This window comes from Pogoniulus pusillus, chromosome 13 (genome assembly GCF_015220805.1).
Source record: "Pogoniulus pusillus isolate bPogPus1 chromosome 13, bPogPus1.pri, whole genome shotgun sequence".
Taxonomy (NCBI): Eukaryota; Metazoa; Chordata; class Aves; order Piciformes; family Lybiidae; genus Pogoniulus; species Pogoniulus pusillus.
The window spans coordinates 25,394,557-25,413,944 of NC_087276.1; the positions used below are offsets into that span (position 1 = coordinate 25,394,557).

At 48.8% G+C, this 19,388-nt stretch overlaps 1 protein-coding gene across 2 annotated transcripts; it reads right to left on the reverse strand.

Moving 5' to 3' along the window:
• Nucleotides 1-451: 451 nt before the first annotated feature.
• LOC135180854 (cytochrome P450 3A29-like) lies at nucleotides 452-19,112 on the reverse strand. 2 transcript variants are annotated; one of them, XM_064153650.1, is made up of 13 exons: nucleotides 18,986-19,112; nucleotides 17,109-17,202; nucleotides 14,919-14,971; nucleotides 13,590-13,689; nucleotides 13,071-13,184; nucleotides 12,425-12,513; nucleotides 11,751-11,899; nucleotides 11,148-11,275; nucleotides 10,721-10,805; nucleotides 9,347-9,507; nucleotides 8,360-8,586; nucleotides 6,244-6,406; nucleotides 452-2,852 (listed from the first exon to the last, which is right to left on the reverse strand). In XM_064153650.1, exons 1-13 carry the CDS (start codon nucleotides 19,054-19,056, stop codon nucleotides 2,757-2,759), a joined length of 1,530 nt encoding a protein of 509 aa, XP_064009720.1. In that variant the 5' UTR covers nucleotides 19,057-19,112; the 3' UTR covers nucleotides 452-2,756. The 2 variants fall into 2 exon arrangements, with proteins under 2 accessions (XP_064009720.1, XP_064009721.1); XM_064153651.1 differs by lacking the exon at nucleotides 17,109-17,202 and having other exon boundaries at nucleotides 18,986-19,065.
• Between the last annotated feature and the right edge of the window lie 276 nt (nucleotides 19,113-19,388).

Genomic DNA, 19,388 nt, shown 5'->3' on the forward strand with positions numbered 1-19,388 from the left:
CAAACTCAGTGCCATGGCTGCTAGAAAAGGCACAGGATCAGCTGAAAACGAAGACAAATTGTCACTTTCCTACACTGGTGGCAGAAGGGAGCTGCACTGCAGCAGGTTTCAAAGCCAAAAAGAGAAGCTGTGGCTGCCCAAGCTCCTGGGAATTTTCTAGCCCTCTCACCCAGCTCATTGGTGCCTCTCTAGAGAAGCAGCCTTACTTCTTCCCTACACTTCCAGTCAAGGGTGTCTTTCACTGGGGAACTTAATCTGCTGCAGAAAGGCTACTATGTCTCCTTTGGGGTTTTCTACTCAGTTCCTAAAACACACAGAACAAAAGTATAAAAAGAATATATAATAATGTATGCATAATGCATCTACTTATATATAAAACAAGAATAAAACCTGCCAGGTAGCAAACAGTGTTCCTAAGGCAAATTTTGTCAAAGGGATGACCTCACAGAAGTACTGACTCTGCTCAACCATTTATTTCAGACTTCTGTCATTTTAAACTCTGCACCTCCAGAAGCAGCCCTTCCTATTGATGACACACAAAAGGATTCCATCAGGATATAATATTTTAATTTCCCAGGAATTCATTCAATCAAATCAATTGCCAGGAATCTCAGTTCAAGAGAGATGCTGAGATACTGGAATGTGTCCAGAGAAGGGCGACGAAGCTGGTGAGGGGCCTGGAGTACAACCCTGTGAGGAGAGGCTGAGAGAGCTGGGGGTGTGCAGCCTGCAGAAGAGGAGGCTCAGGGGTGACCTCATTGCTGTCTACAACTACCTGATGGGAGGCTGTAGCCAGGTGGGGGTTGGTCTCTTCTCCCAGACAACCACCAATAGAACAAGGGGACACAGTCTCAAGTTGTGCCAGGGGAGGTCTAGGCTGGATGTTAGGAGGAAGTTGTTGCCAGAGAGAGTGATTGGCATTGGAATGGGCTGCCCAGGGAGGTGGTGGAGTCACCCTCCCTGGAGGTGTTCAAGAATAGACTGGCTGAGGCACTTAGTGCCATGGTCTGGTTGACTGGCTAGGGCTGGGTGCGAGGTTGGACTGGATGATCTTGGAGGTCTCTTCTGACCTGGTTGATTCTATGAATCTATGAATCCAAGCAGCATTATATAGGGTAGTGACTGGGTTAGATGCATCCCATATACATGCAAGGATTTCACTCAGTGCTGGAATTCGAGAGCTTGGAAGCAGAATTCATCTTCCTGTGGAATGGTACAGCAAAGCAGGTATGTGAGGTGGTTAGGGTCCTAGGGAGGATGGAGAGCACTTGGAACCCTGCATGGGGCCAGCTGGTCTCATGGCTGCAAGTACAGACACTGCAATCAAACGTTTCTCTCACAGAAAGACAAACACTTGGCTGACACTAGCAAGATCACACCCTCAGTAGTATGTGGTGATACCAGATGATAGGGGAAGAATGAATTCTCCAAGAGATCTTCTACCATCGTGGTGCTGATTTTTTTTGAGGATCCTGCCAAATAAGTGTGGAAGGTGGGAGAGGTTACAGCACCAGGTTGTTGTGTGGTCACTAGCTTATGAGATTCACTTTTGTATGGAGGAACCACAGAATGTCAGGAGCTGGAAGGGACCCCCAAAGCTAATGCAGTCCAACCCCGCTGCCAGAGCAGTATCACCTAGACCAAATCACACAGGAACACGTCCAAGACTGGCATCAGCTGGTTACAGAAGAGTTAAGTGAACTTTATGCTGCAGTTAGCCCTCCAGTAGCACTTTCTTGAGGAATAATATGAACTGTGAGAATACAGACCTTCTGGAGTATAAAAAATGACAAAGTCTTGCAAGACTTTCCAGCTCTCAATAGCCAAAGGCAATACTTCTCTTCCAGACTAGGCTTCTCTGGGACATCTGAAGGATCTCAGTGCTGCACCTTGCATCATTATTAATTCAGAAAAGTTGGCCTTACAATGGCCTAATATAAATCAGAGACTAAAAAGATGTCATGGTACCAGTATTGATGGTGCCTGTGTTGACAATCCCTTCTATGAGAGATGGCTGCACGCCTGCGGTAAAATAAGCAAACAATTGGGAAACACATGTGGGGCACTTCTCTCCCACTCTGCCAATCTCCAGTCATTAGGGGTAACTGCTTGTCTCTGGGCTCCTCCAGTTAACTCATCTGCACTCTGAATCACGCAAAAGCCATCTAAAAATCACAAGGAAATCTAAATAAATCAGCATCAGAAAATCTGCCGCAGGCTCTCGTTCCTGCAAGGATGCGACCATTATAACACTTGTCAGGGTCACAGCACACAGCTGAGGAAATAGCCCTGGACAACTCTGCATTCCCAGGAGAATAAAACCAGAAGACATACAGAGTCACCCCAGCAGGCAGCAGGCACAGGAGAGATGGCAGCATTACTTAACTATGTGCAATTTGCTCTCCCTATCTTGATTTAAATTGCACTGCCAGAAGAGACTGACAGTGTCTGGAATCAAATTGCTTAGAAAAGTGCCTCTTCAGAGGGAGAGGGGAAAGAAGGGTGGGGGGGAAAGAAAGCCCAAATAACTTGAGTGCAATTGGTCTTGCAAAATGCCTATTGTGATGTGGGACAGTGGGACCTGAGGCTCGTTTTCATTAGGACGGTGCTTGTGTGATTATTCTGGGACAAACCCCTCATGCTCTGGTTTAAAGATGGGGAGTTGCAGCATTGACATTTCTACAGCACACACATCAGGCTGGGTCTTCTCTCAAGAGTTTACAGAAGGCACCATGAAACAAGAGTCTCTGCTTGCTTCACTTCTCCATATTGGCTTGGGATCTGGGGACCATCTTCAGGACAACGGGCTGCTTTGGTTGCATGAAACCTTTAGTGTCCAGAACAAGAGGGATCTTGAGCAGGAGGAGAAAAAAAAAACACAAAAGAAAACCACAGAACAGTCATGTAAGCTTGGAAAAAGGACAATCATGATACCAAGAGGACCCCTACAGCCCACATACATCTCAGCCACCCTCTGTTTCCAATGTATTTCCTAGCTTCCAGGTGTACTTATAGCAGGACTACCACTACTGCTCATGTAGCTGCAAGCTGGGATTTAACAGCCCTCAACTCTTGAAAAGGCTGGTTGGTGAATTCTGGCTTTCACACAGCATGGTCAGATGAGCTGTACCGATCAACATCCCAGCATGGAGAGAAAACCAGCCAAAAAATCCATCTGGGAGGCCACAGCTAAGGAGGGGCAGGCAGTGCCATTTTGTTTAGTGCCAAATCAGTGCTAAGGGGAGCTAGACTGAAAAGGGAGCTAGAGGAGTGCGGTAGTTTGAGGGATCCTAGGTCCTCCTTAAAACTATAAGGACCTTAGGCCGACTGAGGGTGGAAGGGTGGAGGATTCCAGAAGGCCAGTTTGGGCCAAATGAGTCTTGTACTTATTCTACCTGATTGTCTTTTGTGTAAATGCTCTCCTAAAGAGTGTTTCTCTGAAATCAACCAGGTTGGAAGAGACCTCCAAGATCATCCAGTCCAACCCATCAGCCAGCCCTGTCCAGTTATCTAGACCATGGACCATGGCACTAAATACCTCATCCACTCTATTCTTGAACACCTGCAGGAACAATGACTCCACCACTTCCCTGGGCAGCCCATTCCAATGCCAACCACTCTCTCTGGCAACAACTTCCTCCTAACATCCACCCAGCACAACTTGAGACTGCGTCTCCTTGTTCTATTGCTGCTTGCCTGGGAGAAGAGACCAAGCCCCACCTGGCTACAGTATCCTCATTCTTACTGCTGGAAAGGGCTACGAGTCGATTCTGTTCTCCAGAACCAGGTAAGCTCATGGCCCAAACTGGGACAAGGAGGAATCAGCTCTCCTGGAAGAGTGAAAGGGAGATTGCTGCTCAGCCTGAGTAGCAATGGAGAAGCAATGGGCTCTGTTGGCGTGGGCTGGAAACATCAGTGAAAAGAACATTTAAAACTGGTGCTAGAGGGAGTCATCTTGTGTAGCAGGAAGGAGTGTGTTACCAGGTCTCTCCCCATCAGTGAGGACAGACTGGAAGAGTTTGGGCTGTTCAGTCTGGAGAAGAGAAGGCTCTTAAGTGGCCTTATTGTGGACTTCCAGTATCTGAAGGGGACCCACAAAAAATCTGGGGAGGGACTTTTTAGGCTATCAGGCAGTGACAGGACGGGGCGGGGAATGGAGCAAAGCTGGAGGTGGGCTGGTTCAGACTGGATGTGAGGAGGAAGTTGTTGAGCATGAGAGTGCTGAGAGGCTGGAATGGGTTGCCCAGGGAGGTGGTTGAGGCCCCATGGCTGGAGGTGTTTGAGGCCAGGCTGGATGAGGCTCTGGGCAGCCTGATCTAGGGTAGGGTGTCCCTGCCCATGGCCGGGGGGCTGGAACTAGATGATCCTTGTGGTCCCTCCCAACCCTGACTGACTGATTCTAATTCGATGCTGCTCATATCCTTCTCCCCATCAGGAGAAGAGTAATATTCCCTCAGCCCAACAAGCTATATTAAACCCTTACATCCCAGTAAGGCTTGTTCCAGGATATTTAAGCAATGTGGCTTGGAGCCCAGTGTGCCATCAATGAGGGGAGTGAAAGGAGGCTGCAGCTTCCATATACATATTCTAAGGGGATGATCCAGCATGACTTTTTTCCCCCTCCTTCTCTGATCTGATGTACATGACATCTTCTGTAGAAAAACGGGCCGAAAGAGCCCCATAAACCTATGGGCACCAATAATACAATACATATTTAACTTGTCTCCTTTTAATTAAAGGCAGTTATAAAAAGAATCAATTTTATGGATTGCAGAGGACTAGAAAAATGTCATTAGACTTGGGGGAGGGTGGATAGGTCACTGCATTGTTAATGGACTATTACAGTCTTTCACCTCCAGGTTACTAGTTGAGCTGCAATCTGAATCTGCAGAGATTCCAGCTGAGCACTCGTGCCAAGTAATAATTTAATATGGACTTTTCTGTTTCTTACAATAAATGTCCTTTGAATACACTCGTTGTCCCCTCTGCTCTGATTTCCCAAGCTCATCTCGTGAACAAAATGTGTTAATGGCAATGACTTCCACAGCAGTCAGTCCAGAAAGTCAGGTTGGAGTTGGAAGCTAACACCCCTGTGCTACCTGTTTCTGAGTCATGGGGAGTTGCCACGTTCTCAGCTGGGTTTAACACAGGATTTCCAACAACCACTGCACTGACTTTATGTCAGACACCCCCATCTTGCAGGGCCTGACTCGTCAGCACTGCATGTGGCGTTTATTATAGAGATAAAACCCAGACCTGGCATGATCCCACATAGCCCCAAAGAGGGTGAGAATCATCAAGAGGAATTTAGCTCAAATTGCACTGGCTTGCAAATGACTACTTTGGAGGCTGCCCAGTGGCCCACAGGAGACAAATTCTGGTGTCTTGGGATCTCTCACAGACAGATATTTGTGCTGCAAGGTGCAGCTTTGGAGCAGACTGGGCTGGCTGGAGAGGTACTCCTCCTGCTCCCTGGAGCAGGGTCTTCCTAAAGTAGATCAAGGCAGGCCAACAGTCCACCATGGAGGAGAGAGCAACTGCTTTGGTGTGTCCAAAGAGAGGCAGAGGACTTTTGGTAAGGGCATTTGATGATAAGACAAGCAACAATGCTTTTAAATTAGAGCAGGGTAGATTTAAGTTAGACATTAGAAGAAGCTCTTTGCTATGAAGGTGGTGAGACACTGGGACAGGTAGCCCTGGGAGGCTGTGAATGCCTCATTCCTGGAAGTGTTTAAGACCAGGCTGGATGAGGCTTCGAGCAACCTGGTCTATTGGGAATTGTCCCTGCCTATGGCAGGGGGTTGGAAGGAGATGACATTTAAAGACCCTTCCAACTCAAGCCACTCTGTTATGATTCTATAACAACTTCAGGGATTTCAGCCTCACATATTCCACCAACATTAAAACTGCATCTGGAAAGGCTTTAAAAAAGTATCAGTAACTTGTGGTGAACTACTTAAATTAACTGAGGAGATTTAATTACAGTTATTCCCATATGATTCTCTACTCCACAGTGAGATCTTCTTCCCTGATCTCTGTGTGAAGTAGTAACACCTAAGTCTACAGATAAGGTTTAGTGGCCCTGAAGATAGCGGTCTCTTAACTCCATGGGGAAGAGAGGGATTTTATGGGCATGAGAGACAGTTTCCAGTTTGTCCTGAGATCTAGGCAACAGAGAGTGGCCAGGAGCACCTCAGTGAGACTAAAAGGCAGACAATAAAGCAGATCATCCCATATGCTCACCGGAGTGTCTTTGCAGGTTCTGAATGAGAAGTTTTGCAGCAGGATGACCACAGCCATTTTCACGATGATCAGAGCAAACCTCATCCCTATGCAGTTTCTGGGGCCAGCCCCAAATGGCAGGAAGGTGTAGGGGTCAATAGACTCTCTCTTCTCTTTACTGAACCTGATTAGAACCAAAACAAGAAGTCAGAAAAAGTTACTGTTTCAGGATGTGTCATCTTTCAGCTCTGAAGTGATGAGGTGTCTGGGAAGGCAAAACTTTTGTTGTGCATACTAGAAGAGCCCAGCCAAGTCCCTTACTTCTGTCTCAGCAGCTACCGTATGCCTTTGCTTTTATCCTGCTGCTTGGAGTAGGTTGTGCATCTCCAAATGCATCAGGTGAACAGGGAATACCTGAAATATGCTGATGGGTTTCATAACTACTCTTTCCTCAGAACTCCCTCTTGGCTCAAAAACTGAACCCCGATTTCAAACCCACAGGTCTACAGCTCCACGTCTTCCCTTTGCATCAAAGGAGCGAGTGAACACAAAGACGCTCTCCCCCTGCGTGACTAAAGGCAGGGCTGCTTTTGAGACCTGCCAGACATGCCTCTCCTCATCGTGAAAAACAGGGAAGAACAATCAGCTTCACAAAGAAATTTGCCACTGAGCATTTTCAGTAACGCTTCTTAGTGATCACTGAGTTTCCATTTCAGAAAGCTTTTCACTCACGGTGCAGGAGGTCTAGGTACAAACCCCAGCCATGCAGAATCAGCAGTGAAGCATTACATTACTGAGACACTGGAGTAAGGAGCTGCTAGAGTAGCTGGTGCAAGATGTCCATTGCCAGAGGACTCCCATTTCATCACAGAATCGAGCAGGTTGGAAGAGACCTCCAAGATCATCCAGTCCAACCTAGCACCCAGCCCTGTCCAGTCAACTAGACCATGGCACTAAGTGCCTTATCCAGGCTTTGCTTGAACACCTCTAGGTATGGCAACTCCACCACCTCCCTGGGCAGCCCATTCCAACGGCAAATCACTCTGTGATTTGGGTGGTTCCTTCTTCATTCAACTCAAGGTGACCATAGTGGTCCAGAGGTGCACTTATCTCCCTTCCTAACTTGGAATCATAGAATCAGTCAGGGTTGGAAGGGACCACAAGGATCATTTAGTTCCCACCCCTCTGCCATGGACAGGGACATCTTACCCTAGAGCAGGCTGCCAAAAGCCTCATCCAGCCTGGCCTTAAACACCTCCAGGGATGGGGCCTCAACCACCTCACTGGGCAACCCATTCCAGCCTCTCACCATTCTCATGCTCAACAACTTCCTTCTCATGTCCAGTCTGAGTCTCCCCACCTCCAGCTTTGCTCCACTCCCCCATGTCCTGTAACTAACTTCTGATTCAGCTGCTAGGTTTTGTCCCAAAGCTCACACTCTCACACTGGGGTTAGCTTCCAGGAGCATTTCAGCTCCTGTTGCAAGGGCACACATCTGGTCCTGCTCTCTCTGGGCTATCCCTCAACATCTTCATGGCCACCTGGAGGCCAGCAGAACCAGGTTCTCCCATTTCTGCCTGGGATTGTTGTCTCATTTCACAGGGTCTGACAGAGGGACCTAAAGCAGAACCAAAGTCTCCCATGTCTGCCTGGGGTTGTTGTCTCATTTCACAGGGTCTGACAGAGGGACCTAAAGCAGAACCAAAATCTCCCATGTCTGCCTGGGGTTGTTGTCTCATTTCACAGGGTCTGACAGAAGCAGAGGATTGTTTCATAACTGAAGTTAAAAATTAAGTTTTATTTCCTACCCATCTTTGTCCTTCCACTGCTGGTTTACCCTACATTGTGCCAGTCACCCAGTGGCTCTTGCTTTAATATCTGGCCATAAACCCCTGAGTGTTACAGCTGCTGGGAGCTGCTCTCACTGTCGCTGCCTTCAATGCAGTTAATTAAATTCCATGCACAGTTTATGGATGTAGATCATAAAACTCCCCTCACAGTAATGCTGGGACTAGATGTCAGACAATGATAAATGCCTAATTTAAATGTTATAATCATGCATTGCCCACTTTGGCTGCCATTTCCACTCCCAGGGCTGAGGTTGAGTGCGCAGCTATTCCCCCTGCCTGGCCCTCACCTCTCAGGCCTGAACTCGTCCGGCTCTGGCCAGTAGTCTGGGTGACGATGCAGCACGTGGGCTGGGATCATGACTGTCATGCCCTTTGGAATGGTCACACCATTGATCTCCACTGTCTTCTTGCAGACCCTCTCGATCCGGCCCCCAACGCTGAAGAGTCGCAGGGATTCGTTCACCACCATGTCGAGGTACTCCATCTGCAGCAGGGCGCTGTACGTGGGGGCAGCCTGAGGAGCACAACCAGGATGGCTACACACATGGGATTGCAACCCCCCCACCCCAACTGCCCCCCAGTGCTTCCCCTTTAGGCATCAGAGACCAGAGGAGAGGAAATCATAGAATCAATCAGGTTGGAGGAGACCTCCAAGCTCATCCAGTCCAACCTAGCACCCAGCCCTGTCCAATCAACTAGACCATGGCACTAAGTGCCTCATCCAGTTCCTTCTTGAACACCTCCAGGGACAGTGCCTCCACCACCTCCCTGGGCAGCCCATTCCAATGCCAATCACTCTCTCTGACAACAACTTCCTCTTAATATTCAGCCTAGACCTGCCCTGGCACAACTTGAGACTGTGTCCCCTTGTTCTGTTGCTGGTTGCCTGGCAGAAGAGGCCACACCCCACCTGGCTACAGCCTCCCTTCAGGTAGTTGTAGACAGCAATGAGGTCACCCCTGAGCCTCCTCTCCTCCAGGCTAAACAGGCCCAGCTCCCTCAGCCTCTCCTCACAGGGCTGCTGTCCAGGCCCCTCACCAGCCTTGGTGCCCTTCTCTGAACACATTCCAGCACCTCAACATCTCTCTTGAATTGAGGAACCCAGAACTGGACACAGCACTCAAGTACAGGGGAAGAATAACCTCCCTTGTCCTACTGGCCACACTGTTCCTGATCCAGGTCAGGATCTCCGTGCCTCCTCCACTGCTTTGTTTCCAAGCTGGCATTTTGTTCAAGGTCTCTAAAAGGTGCAGCATCTCCCTACACTCCTTTACCTTGTTAGGCAGGGTTGCATCAATCTCATCCTGGAGCTGCTGCTGTACATCAGGGTGAGTGGCCAGGTTGTAGGACATGTAGGTCAGGGTGGAGCTGGTGGTCTCATAACCAGCAAAGACAAAGATAAGAGCCTGGGCCAGGATCTCCTCATCACTTAATGCTGAAAAGAGGTATAAAAGCATATGAAAGAAGCTAAAAACCACAGTGATCAACCCTTGGGAATTCATGATCCTATTTCTCAATCTAGGCAATGCTGCTGATAACTAGCTAACAGTTGGTACAGGAAACATCCAGCTAACTCTCTGCTACCACAAAAAGGGGGATCTGGTACTGTCTAGAGCCACAAAACCCTTGTCAAGATCAGCACTGCTACACTGCTTTCCCTGAAGAGGAGAACCAGGGTGTGTGCAGCCTAAGCCTGCTTCAGAAAGTCTCTGCTGTCTTCCAGAGCTATCTTTTGGGAACATGCAAATCAGCCAAAAAGAACCCAGGGGCACATGCCAAGAAAATTTAGAGACAAAGAGATGTTCAGTAGCTCCTCAAAGCCATGAGGTGATCTTGTGCTGCTGAGGGATTAGCAGCCCTGAGCACAATGTGGCACCATAGGATTTAAAGCTGGGATTGCAGCACTGCACAGCAAAGTGCCACACAAAACTCTCTCTCCAGACATCTCAGATGTTTACAAGCATTCTGCCTTGACTGAGGTTGATGGACTGGGACTATGCCCTGGCTAAGACATTATTCTCTAAGTCTAACAGTTTACCTAAGGCAAGATGCTCAGAGATGAGCAGCTCATAGAGGAGCAAGGTATTTGCAGCATAAGTGATCTGTTTGCTTCCTGAAGTACAGCCAACATTACTGGCCTTCAGAAATCCAACAGGAAGTGGGAGTAAGGAGACAGTCACTCTGTTTGGTCTTTGTTGCACAAACTAACCTCAGGATTTATCCCCAGAAATAAGGGAAGAGAATATGGCTGATGGACAATGAGAATCATAGAATCAACCAGGTTGGAAGAGACCTCCAAGATCATCCAGTCCAACCTAGCACCCAGCCCTGTCCAATCAACTAGACCATGACACTAAGTGCCTCATCCAGTTCCTTCTTGAACACCTCCAGTGACAGTGCCTCCACCACCTCCCTGGGCAGCCCATTCCAATGCCAATCACTCTCTCTGCCAACAACTTCCTCCTGATATTCAGCCTAGACCTCCCCCAGCACAACTTGAGACTGTGTCCCCTTGAGTATCATTACAGCCCTACTACTAAGTCCTTAAATCTTCTGTAAGATTATGGACTAAACCCCTCTTCTGTTGCCTCTAACCACGCAAGGAACTACCCTGCTTTCTGCTGAGAGGAGGACAGATCTTGACATACTTTTGTACAAGTCTGTCTCAGCAGACTTGGAGCTGTCTTGTGAGTCCTGTGAGTCAATCATAAGTTGCAGGAAATCAACACGATCCTGGGGAGAAAGAGAGGCAGTTAGGTCAGAAAAGATGTGTGTTGGAGGTAAATCTTGCCCAGCACAAGCTGCTTGTTGAGATATCTGCTCTATTCTCAGCCTCAGAAGCATGCTCACGGCTTCAGTGCATGTTGGGGTTCAGACTGCAGATCCTCAATACCCATAGATACTTTTTCCATGTAGAATGCCAGGCTGGGCATGTTTCTGCCACTCCCGAGGTTTGTGAGCTGGGAGCTGTTATAGAGAGCAGGTAACACACCATAACTTCTGAAGACGCCACCAGGTCCCTCCTGCACTCAGAACAGCAGAGTGAATGCAAAAGGCCACCTGGGCTGCACTCACCACGGTGCTGCTATTTTCTCTTTCCTTCTTCATTTTTGTGAAGACATTCCTGAAGAATTCCATGACTTCTGAGGGTAAGAGAGTAAAATTCATCTTTTCCAACACTGGGGTAGTGAAGGGGAACAACACTAAAAGGAGAATAAAACACAACATATTTTAGCTCAGAGAGGACCAACAAACTAAAATGTGCCACAAAGCATGAGAAGGGGAGAAGTGAATCTGGACTCTGACCCAGAAAGTTGGTTTTTTTTGACTTCAGCTCTCTTTTTTACCTAACCATGGCTGGCATGCCATAGAGATTAAGAATCTCTTCTGTGTATCACTGTAAAGGCACAATGCCACACTAAGTGCAGCTCTCTGTGACAGGGTCTCTGCTTGTGGGAGAGAGCTGCAAAGATCCATGTGGGCTACAGAAACCTTGACTGTGGTCTTCTTGGAGAATCATTTCTGCAGATCTCCTAGGCTGAACCTAACCCTGAGAAGTGCTGAGCATCAGCTGCATGGCAAAGAAGACTCAAAGGCACTAAGGAAGCTACCAGGGATTGCAGGTGGTCAGCACCTCTGACACAGATCCAAAGCTGTACGAGATGAGCTGTATCCTACCTAAGAGCATGAACAGGGGGCTCAAGAATCTGAATTTGAGAAATTTCTTCATGTTGGTGACAAAGGGGTCACTGGGGTTGCTCATGGAGTCAATATTCACACTGAAAGAAGTACTGGTCACCACATCCATGCTGTAGGCTCCAAAAAGGCTAAGTGGAGAAGCAGAGAGAGTGAATGGGATGAACACAGAGCAGTAAAGAAGAATCCCTGTAGGAACAATCCTTGAGAGATCTATTTTACTCAAGAACTCAAGGCAGTCGTAGGACTAGGCCTGACTTGATGGTAACCATCACTGCATTTTCACCAAATTTCCCTGTTGCATTCATCCCCCAATTCTTCTCAGGGTCAAAACTCAGGCTCTGGTTGGAAAGCACTGAAATGCAGTCTAAGGTAACAAAAGCTAAGGCTCTACACCAATTTCCATCTCTAAGACTGTGAAAGTGACATCCAAATATACCACATTTCACAGGGCTTCTGCAACAGGCTTGGCACCTTCCTCAAAAAGCATGCTCAGTAAAATGAAACAGTGAGCAGAGCACCGCAAGTCCTCTGCTGAGGAACATACCAGGCCCATGACCACTTGCCTCAGTAGTTGACAATGTTGCAGCATGGAAAAGTCTCTCCAAAATGACCCTGCCCCCACTCTTTCCAGTCAGCTCCACACAGTTACTTACTCCTTCATGGCCACAAACTCATCATTAGCCACTTTCTTCTCAACGTTCTTCACTAATTTTTCACCATAGAGCTTAATAATAGGGAACATCTGAAATGCAAACCAAAGCAAAAGGCACCGTTGGCTCTTTCACCTCCAAAACACAAGGCTGGACAGTTCCACGCTGCCATCTGTGACTGGCCAAGGCTTTGCCTTGTGGAAAAAGGGCAGGCAAGGGGAAGGTTTCATTTCCAAGCCACAGACAGCACTTTCTCTCATCTTACAGACAGCTCTTATGCCCTCCTCCCCAAATCCACACAGCTCGCATTCTAGCTAAGCATCCACTCCAGCTAGGAGTGAACATGGCAAACAGGTCCCTGAGGTCTGAATGATGTGCTTAGCAAGAGGAAAATACAGGTCATATGCCCAACAGCTTCAGCTTGTGCTGCCTTGTGTGCCACTTCACCCCCCCATAACCTTCTCCTGGCTCCCTCCCCGTGAGTGTAGACAACCACTGTGTAGCTGAACTGTACCAAACAATGCAGATGCTACTGGATGTCATCTTGACAAATGGGGTGACCTCCTCATCTGAGAGGAAGATCTGTACCCAGAAGTGGCCCAGCCCTGCTCCAGCTACTGATGTAAAGTACCAGTGGCCTCTGCTTTACCTCCTTCAGCTTCCCACTGGTGAAGGTTGGAGACAGCACAGTACGAATCCTTCTCCACTGGTCGTCTTCAGCCACGTTGAGAGCTGACCCCAGCAGCCCATTCAGGCGGAAGTTCTGCACAGGGAGAACGTTACAGCAAGTGTGACATGGTGACATGGGAAGATGGGTGAAGATTTCCAGCCACCTTCCACATGACAGATACCAAAAACCCCACCACAGAGCGTTGCCTTGACCCCTGAAGTCCTATCAGCCCTACCTTGACCAACAAGCAACACAAACGGAAACAGAAGTATAAGGGTCACAAATAACATCCACCCTAGGGTACATCCAAGGCTGATGTCCCAGTGGCCTCTACAGCTCCCTGGCAGACTCTCATTCTTGGTGCCACCAATAAACTGGGACAGAGAGCAGAGAGCAACTACTTGCTGAAGGGCTCAGAAGAGAAGACAAACCAAGAACAAACTCTCTTCTTGCTGCATGCTCTGTGTGGCAGAGCAAAGCATGGCACAAGATACCTACCCGGCGGTTGGTAAAAATGGCATAGCATTCTTTCACCAGGACGTTTTTGACAAGGATGGGGTCCAAAACAGCCATCACAGGTTGCCTGCCATCAAAAAACCTAAGCCAAGAGAAACCCACAGTCAGCCCATTGCTCACGGTCAGTTGGAGCAAAAGCAGCCTGCTGTGTCTGCAGCCAATTGTCCACGTTGACTTCTGAAGCCCAAAGGGTCTGGGCCAGCTGAGTCTCCTCTTGACAAAACAGCCAAAATGATGAGGCTGGAACTGGTTTATTATGTAGGAAAAATGGAGAGCAGGAAAGTGTCTGCCAAACAGACAGTGTGAGCTCTTCTAGCAGTCGTCTGCGGCATTGAAGAGTGGTCACAGCAGTGTGGGCTTAGATAAAATACAGCTTTTGCCACAGAATTGAACCTCTGCACTTGAGCTATCTGAGCTCTGCTTCCACAACTGGTGGCTGGAGTCAGTAAGTTCACACCAAATAGTCTACCTGTGGGGTAAAGATTTCCTTGCCTGGCCTATGAGGCAATGAGGGGGGAAAAACTCATCTGTCTCCTCCATTTTCCAATCAACAGAGACAGAAGGACTTCAAAGCCATGGTGGGGGCTAAAGGGCTGGGAGCCTTGTGCCACAGCTGAGGGTAGCTGCTGCCTTCAAGGGGCTCAAGAACATTTAATCTTTGAAAAAAAAAAGAAGTGTCAGGTGTCATGAAGTCTCCCAGGATTTTTTTTGTGCAACAATTTTGCTTCAGTTTGAGAGGTTCTCAGTAGGAGCATGATTAAGAGGGCCCTGCACAAAACCGAGGCTGTGCAGGGAGTGAGGAGGCAGGTTGAAAGGTAGCTCATGCCCCGGCTCTGGGAGAAGCAGGGAGCAAGATGAAACACACTGCAGCAGCCTGCAGCTTGCTTTCTGCTCAAGACAGACAGAGGAGCAGCTTCAAAGGTGTGAGGCTCAGTTTGACACCGAGCAGTGGAGGCTATTTTCAAAGCTTACAGAGACAAACGACCCTTCAAACTGGCTGCCACCATGCCAGCCCTGCCCTGCACTGAAATCCCAACAGGAGGGAAGCCTCGGAGAGATGGCTGCAGACCTTCCCAGTGGTGCACCTGGACTTTCCACAGCTGGCACTGCTGGAATTACCATGCTGAGACACAGTGATAGCACACCTTTTCCCCAATCTATTTTGGGGCCATGGAGTACCCCAAGCAGACAGTTTAGATCACAGACTGACAAGACTGCATTGGGTTGGAAGGGTCTCTCAAAGGTCATCTTGTCCAAGCGCTCTGTGGTGAGCAGGGACACCTCCGACTGGCTCAGCAGAAAGAAACTCACCCCCAGATTTTGCCATACGTTTTAAAGCACATCACATCAAAATTCTGGACTCCCTGCAAAAGACCAAAGGAGAAATGAACAGTTAGCCAGTGGAGAGAGATCAAAGCAGGTCACAGCTGGCAGCGTGGTACGTCCCACAGACCCATTGTAAGTGGCAGAGGTTGGGGGGAGTGCATGGAAGCTCTCACGAGTCAGGCAGACACTTAGGGGACGTTTGTGCTGGAGGGAAAAAAGAGCAGAGATTAAAACCAGCAGCACTTTCAACTCCTCCTAGCCAACCTGAGTTAAAAATGTAATGAAGACAAGGTATGACAGGGTACACAGCTGCAGTGAGAGCAGAGTTAGCAGGCAGAACTAAATCCCAGGGCGTCCTTTATCTTCAGCTCAACAAGTTAAGAGCTGCTACTGCCTTGTCCTCATGAGATCTTCCACGGAAGTGGAGTGATAATAGCTATTTTGTTTTGCTTTGTTTCCATTAAGGTTTTAACTGATCTTACATCTAAGGTTGAAACTTATGGGACACACAGCACTCGCCATGCATCAACCAAGGGACGATGTGCATGCTGTAAACCCAGCAAACACAAGCTAAAACAGCTCTGTTGTTGAAGGCAGCATTTTGTGCTGTATTTACAGCTGGGACCAGCTACTACCCAGTTACTTGGTAAGGTTTGGGAAGTTGGTAGTGCTGAAGTTTTATTTTGAAGTGAATTTGTCTGGATTAAGTCTCAGGCTTGCTGGGCACTGCTGGGGCTAATTTAGCCTCTTCACGGGGATCATAGGAAGCACAAAGAAACAGCTCTCAGAAATTAGCAGTTTCAGGCATTTTACCATTTCCTCCCACCTTTTGCTAGAATCACAGAATTAATCTTGAAGGTCTTTTCCAACCCATCACCTAACACCTTCTCATTAACTAAATCATGGCACTAAGTGCCTCATCCAGGCTTTTCTTGAACACCTCCAGGGATGGTGATTCCATCACCTCCCTGGGCAGCCCATTCCAATGTCAGTCACTCTCTCTGGCAAGAACTTCCTCCTAACATCCAGCCTGAACCTGCCCTGGCTGGCAGAGCTTGAGGCTGTGTCCTCTTGTTCTGTCATTGGTTGCCTGGCAGAAGAGACCAACACCTGCCTGGTTACAGCCTCCTTTCAGGTAATTGCAGACAGCAATGAGGCCTGCCCTGACCCTCTGTACAGGGTTAACCCTCCAGGAGGAGTGACCTAGGGCCAGGTTCAAGGTCACTCCTCCTGCAGGGTTAACCCTGGACAGAGGTTCAGGGCAGGACTCATTGCTTGAGGAATCCTGACCCCTCCCCAGGGGTGGGTCTGAACACTACCAGGTGATGGTTAGCCCACTCCCCCTTCCTGTCTAAAGGTCCATGAAAGCAGGGGGGATTTGCTGTTCTCTCTCTGCACTCCCTGCCTCCCTGCTTACCAGCATCACCATCCTGTCCCTGGTTCTCTTCGTCTTACCATGTGGCCATCTCCCACGAGGCAGACAAACCCACTGCCATCAAAATTGGGTTGTGTTGACACATTTTGTATCTTGTTTTCCCTTCCCTGTACCTTTGTAACTTCCCTACCTCAGATACCTTGTTATTTATTGTTAAGCTTTTCTTCTTTTAACTTCCAAATCAGAGTGAGATTATTTATTTGGGTGTGCTCTCTACATCTAATTCCTTTCTTTGGGGGAAGAAGGGGGAAGAGGGAAGGGCACTCTATAAACTGTTATTGGTTCTATCAAATATATTTGAGTCTCTGGGCATTTAAATTAGAACTGAGACAGCCTCCTCTTCTCCAGGCTGCATACCCCCAGCTCCATCAGCCCCCTCACCAGCCTTGTTGCCCTTCTCTAGACACGGTCCAGCACCTCAATATCCTTCTTAAATTGAGGTTTCCATTGGAACTTCAGCTGCTGGGAAGTAGGTGGAAATTCAGGAAGAAACTAATAACTTAAATTGCAAAGTAGCTGAAAAGCACAGCACATCTCATTCAAATCAACCTGAATTTGTGGGTTGCCTGTGTGTCCAAAGAGCTTCCTACTCAAATGATTGATTCCAGTAGACCAATTCATAAGCAAAGAGATGCACAAAGGATGGGAAAACTAACAGCTGGTACAAAGGATGGGAAAACTAACAGCTGCTACAAGAAAGAATCTAAGACAGCTCCAGGCCAGTGGCTGTCAGTACTCACCTCCCTGTATTGCAGCAAAGTTCCAAAGAATGGCACAGGCTGTGGCCCAGGGATGCCTAGCTTCTTGAAGGTCTGGAAGGGCCATATCCCATAGCTGCCAAGCAAAGAGCATAGGAAATGTATTTCATAGAATCATAGAACCAACCAAGTTGAAAGAGACCTCCAAGATCATCCAGTCCAAGCTAGAACCCAGCTCAATCCATTTAACTAGACCATGGCACCAAGTGCCCCATCCAACCTTTTCTTGAATACCTCCAGGGATGGTGACTCCACCACCTCCCTGGGCAGCCCATTCCAATGCCAATCACTCTCTCTGCCAACAACTTCCTCCTAACATCCAGCCTGTACCTCCCCCAGTGCAGCTTGAGACTGTGTCCCCTTGTTCTGTCACTGCTTGCCTAGGAGAAGAGACCAACCCCACCTGGCCACAACCTCCCTTCAGGCAGTTGTAGATAGCAGTGAGGTCTGCCCTGAGCCTCATCTTCTCCAGGCTAACTTAGGCAATGAAAAGAGATCCTTCATCCTGAGCACAGTCAATAGCTTAACTGGTTCCAGCCATGAAAAGAAAGTTGAAACTATGGAGCAGCAGACCTCCCTAGGAAACTCTTCTTGCAATAAATGTAGGTTCACTTAGGCTGAACAAGACCACAGGCTCACGGGGGTTGGAAGGGACCCAAAGAGATCATTGAGTCCAACCCCCCTGCCAGAGCAGGACCATACAATGTAGCTCAGGTCACACAGGAACACATCCAGATAGGCCTTGAAAGTCTCCAGAGAAGGAGACTCCACAACCTCTCTGGAGAGCCTGTTCCAGTGCTCTGTGACCCTTACAGTAAAGAAGTTCCCCCTTGTGTTGAGCTGGAACCTCCTGCGCTGCAGCTTCCATCCATTGCTGCTTGTCCTATCCCAGGAAGTGAGCAGAGCCTGTCCCCCTTTCCTGACCCTCAGCCCTGAGATATTGATAAAGATTTACTAACTATCCTCTCAGTCTTCTCTTCTCCAGATTAAAACAACTCAGGTCTCTCAGCCTCTCCTCATCAGGCAGTGCTCCAGTCCCCTCATCATCCTCACAACCCTCCACTGGACCTTCTGCAGCAGATCCCTGTCCCTCTTAAACTGATCGTTCGTGGCACACTCTGATCCAAGCTCTGAGAAGAGCTACAGCCCAGCCTAAGCAAATGGGATGTACTAGGCACCTTGGGGGCCTCATTTTGTTCCTGAGCTGAGACAACTGTGACTGAAGAGAGGTGTCGTGGGGACTTAGCTCTCAAGCTGAAAGCCATCCTCGTGTTTGACTTTGCACAGACCTACACACCTACTGCGATGCTCAGGTGGCAGAGCTGCAGCAGCAGCAGGGCAGCCGAGCAGGGACAGCAATTACTACAGCAAAATGAAGCTTTTGCCTGTACAGCTCACTACAGCTCCCCTGAGCCACATCAACAAAAGGGCCATTTTGCCAAAAGAACTATTTGAACAGAGGCTTCTGCTGGCACAAGCACATGGGCAGACACGGACACACCCCACTGCCCTGCTCACAGCCCTGCCCCCCTTTGTGCCAGGCAGTGCTTGCCGGGGTTAGAGCCACAGAAGCCATTTCTCCTTGTGCTTCTGCTGAGAAAAGCTAAATAAACAAATACAGCCACAAATTCCTCTTTATTTCCCTCCTCGCTCAGCCTAGCTTCCTCCTTCCCTTCCAGCTGGCACAGGGAGGGCACACGGAAGCCTGCAGCCGCCCTTCACCAGCCTTTGGCTCTGCCCCGAAGGCAGCCCCGAGTGCTCCGTCGAGCGACAAATCATCTGCTTGGGCACCGCCCACCGAAGGTGTCGGTCCCAAGCCCACTCCAGCTGCGTACTCAGCGGGAGCAACCTCTACTTACAGCAGCAGGAGGCTAAAGAAAAGGATGAGCAGCAGCCAAGTGGCAGAAGAGAAGTTTGGGAGCAGATCCATGGCGTGCCCTGGGCTGCCGTACGCCGCTCAGCACCGCTCCCGCTTCCGCCGTTCTTTTCTCCCCTGACCTTTAAGAGCAGCCGAGCGCACATGACCAGGAAGAGGAGGAGTTGGCTCCTGGGCTGGGTTGCGCAAACTTTAACCCTTGGACACCTTCCCGCCTGCACCTCGGTGGCAATAAATTGCCCAGCCCCACAATCTGCAGGTGAGAAACTGCTGAAAGGACACTTTCTGGGAGAGGAAACGATAGCAAAGGGCATCCACTCCTTTCACCCCATCCGCCTGCCTCTGTAGTCCCCCATAGGAGTCCTTTACCCAGTGCATGGAGCTGA

Excerpts from the sequence above, each read along its gene's own strand:
- LOC135180854 (XM_064153650.1), bottom strand. The coding sequence starts at position 19,056 with ATGGATCTGCTCCCAAACTTCTCTTCTGCCACTTGGCTGCTGCTCATC. Across the intron at positions 8,587-9,346 it reads ATGCAACCCTGCCTAACAAG|GCTGCCCCCACGTACAGCGC; the intron begins GTAAAGGAGTGT and ends TGTGCTCCTCAG. Across the intron at positions 6,407-8,359 it reads GACGAGTTCAGGCCTGAGAG|GTTCAGTAAAGAGAAGAGAG; the intron begins GTGAGGGCCAGG and ends GGTTCTAATCAG.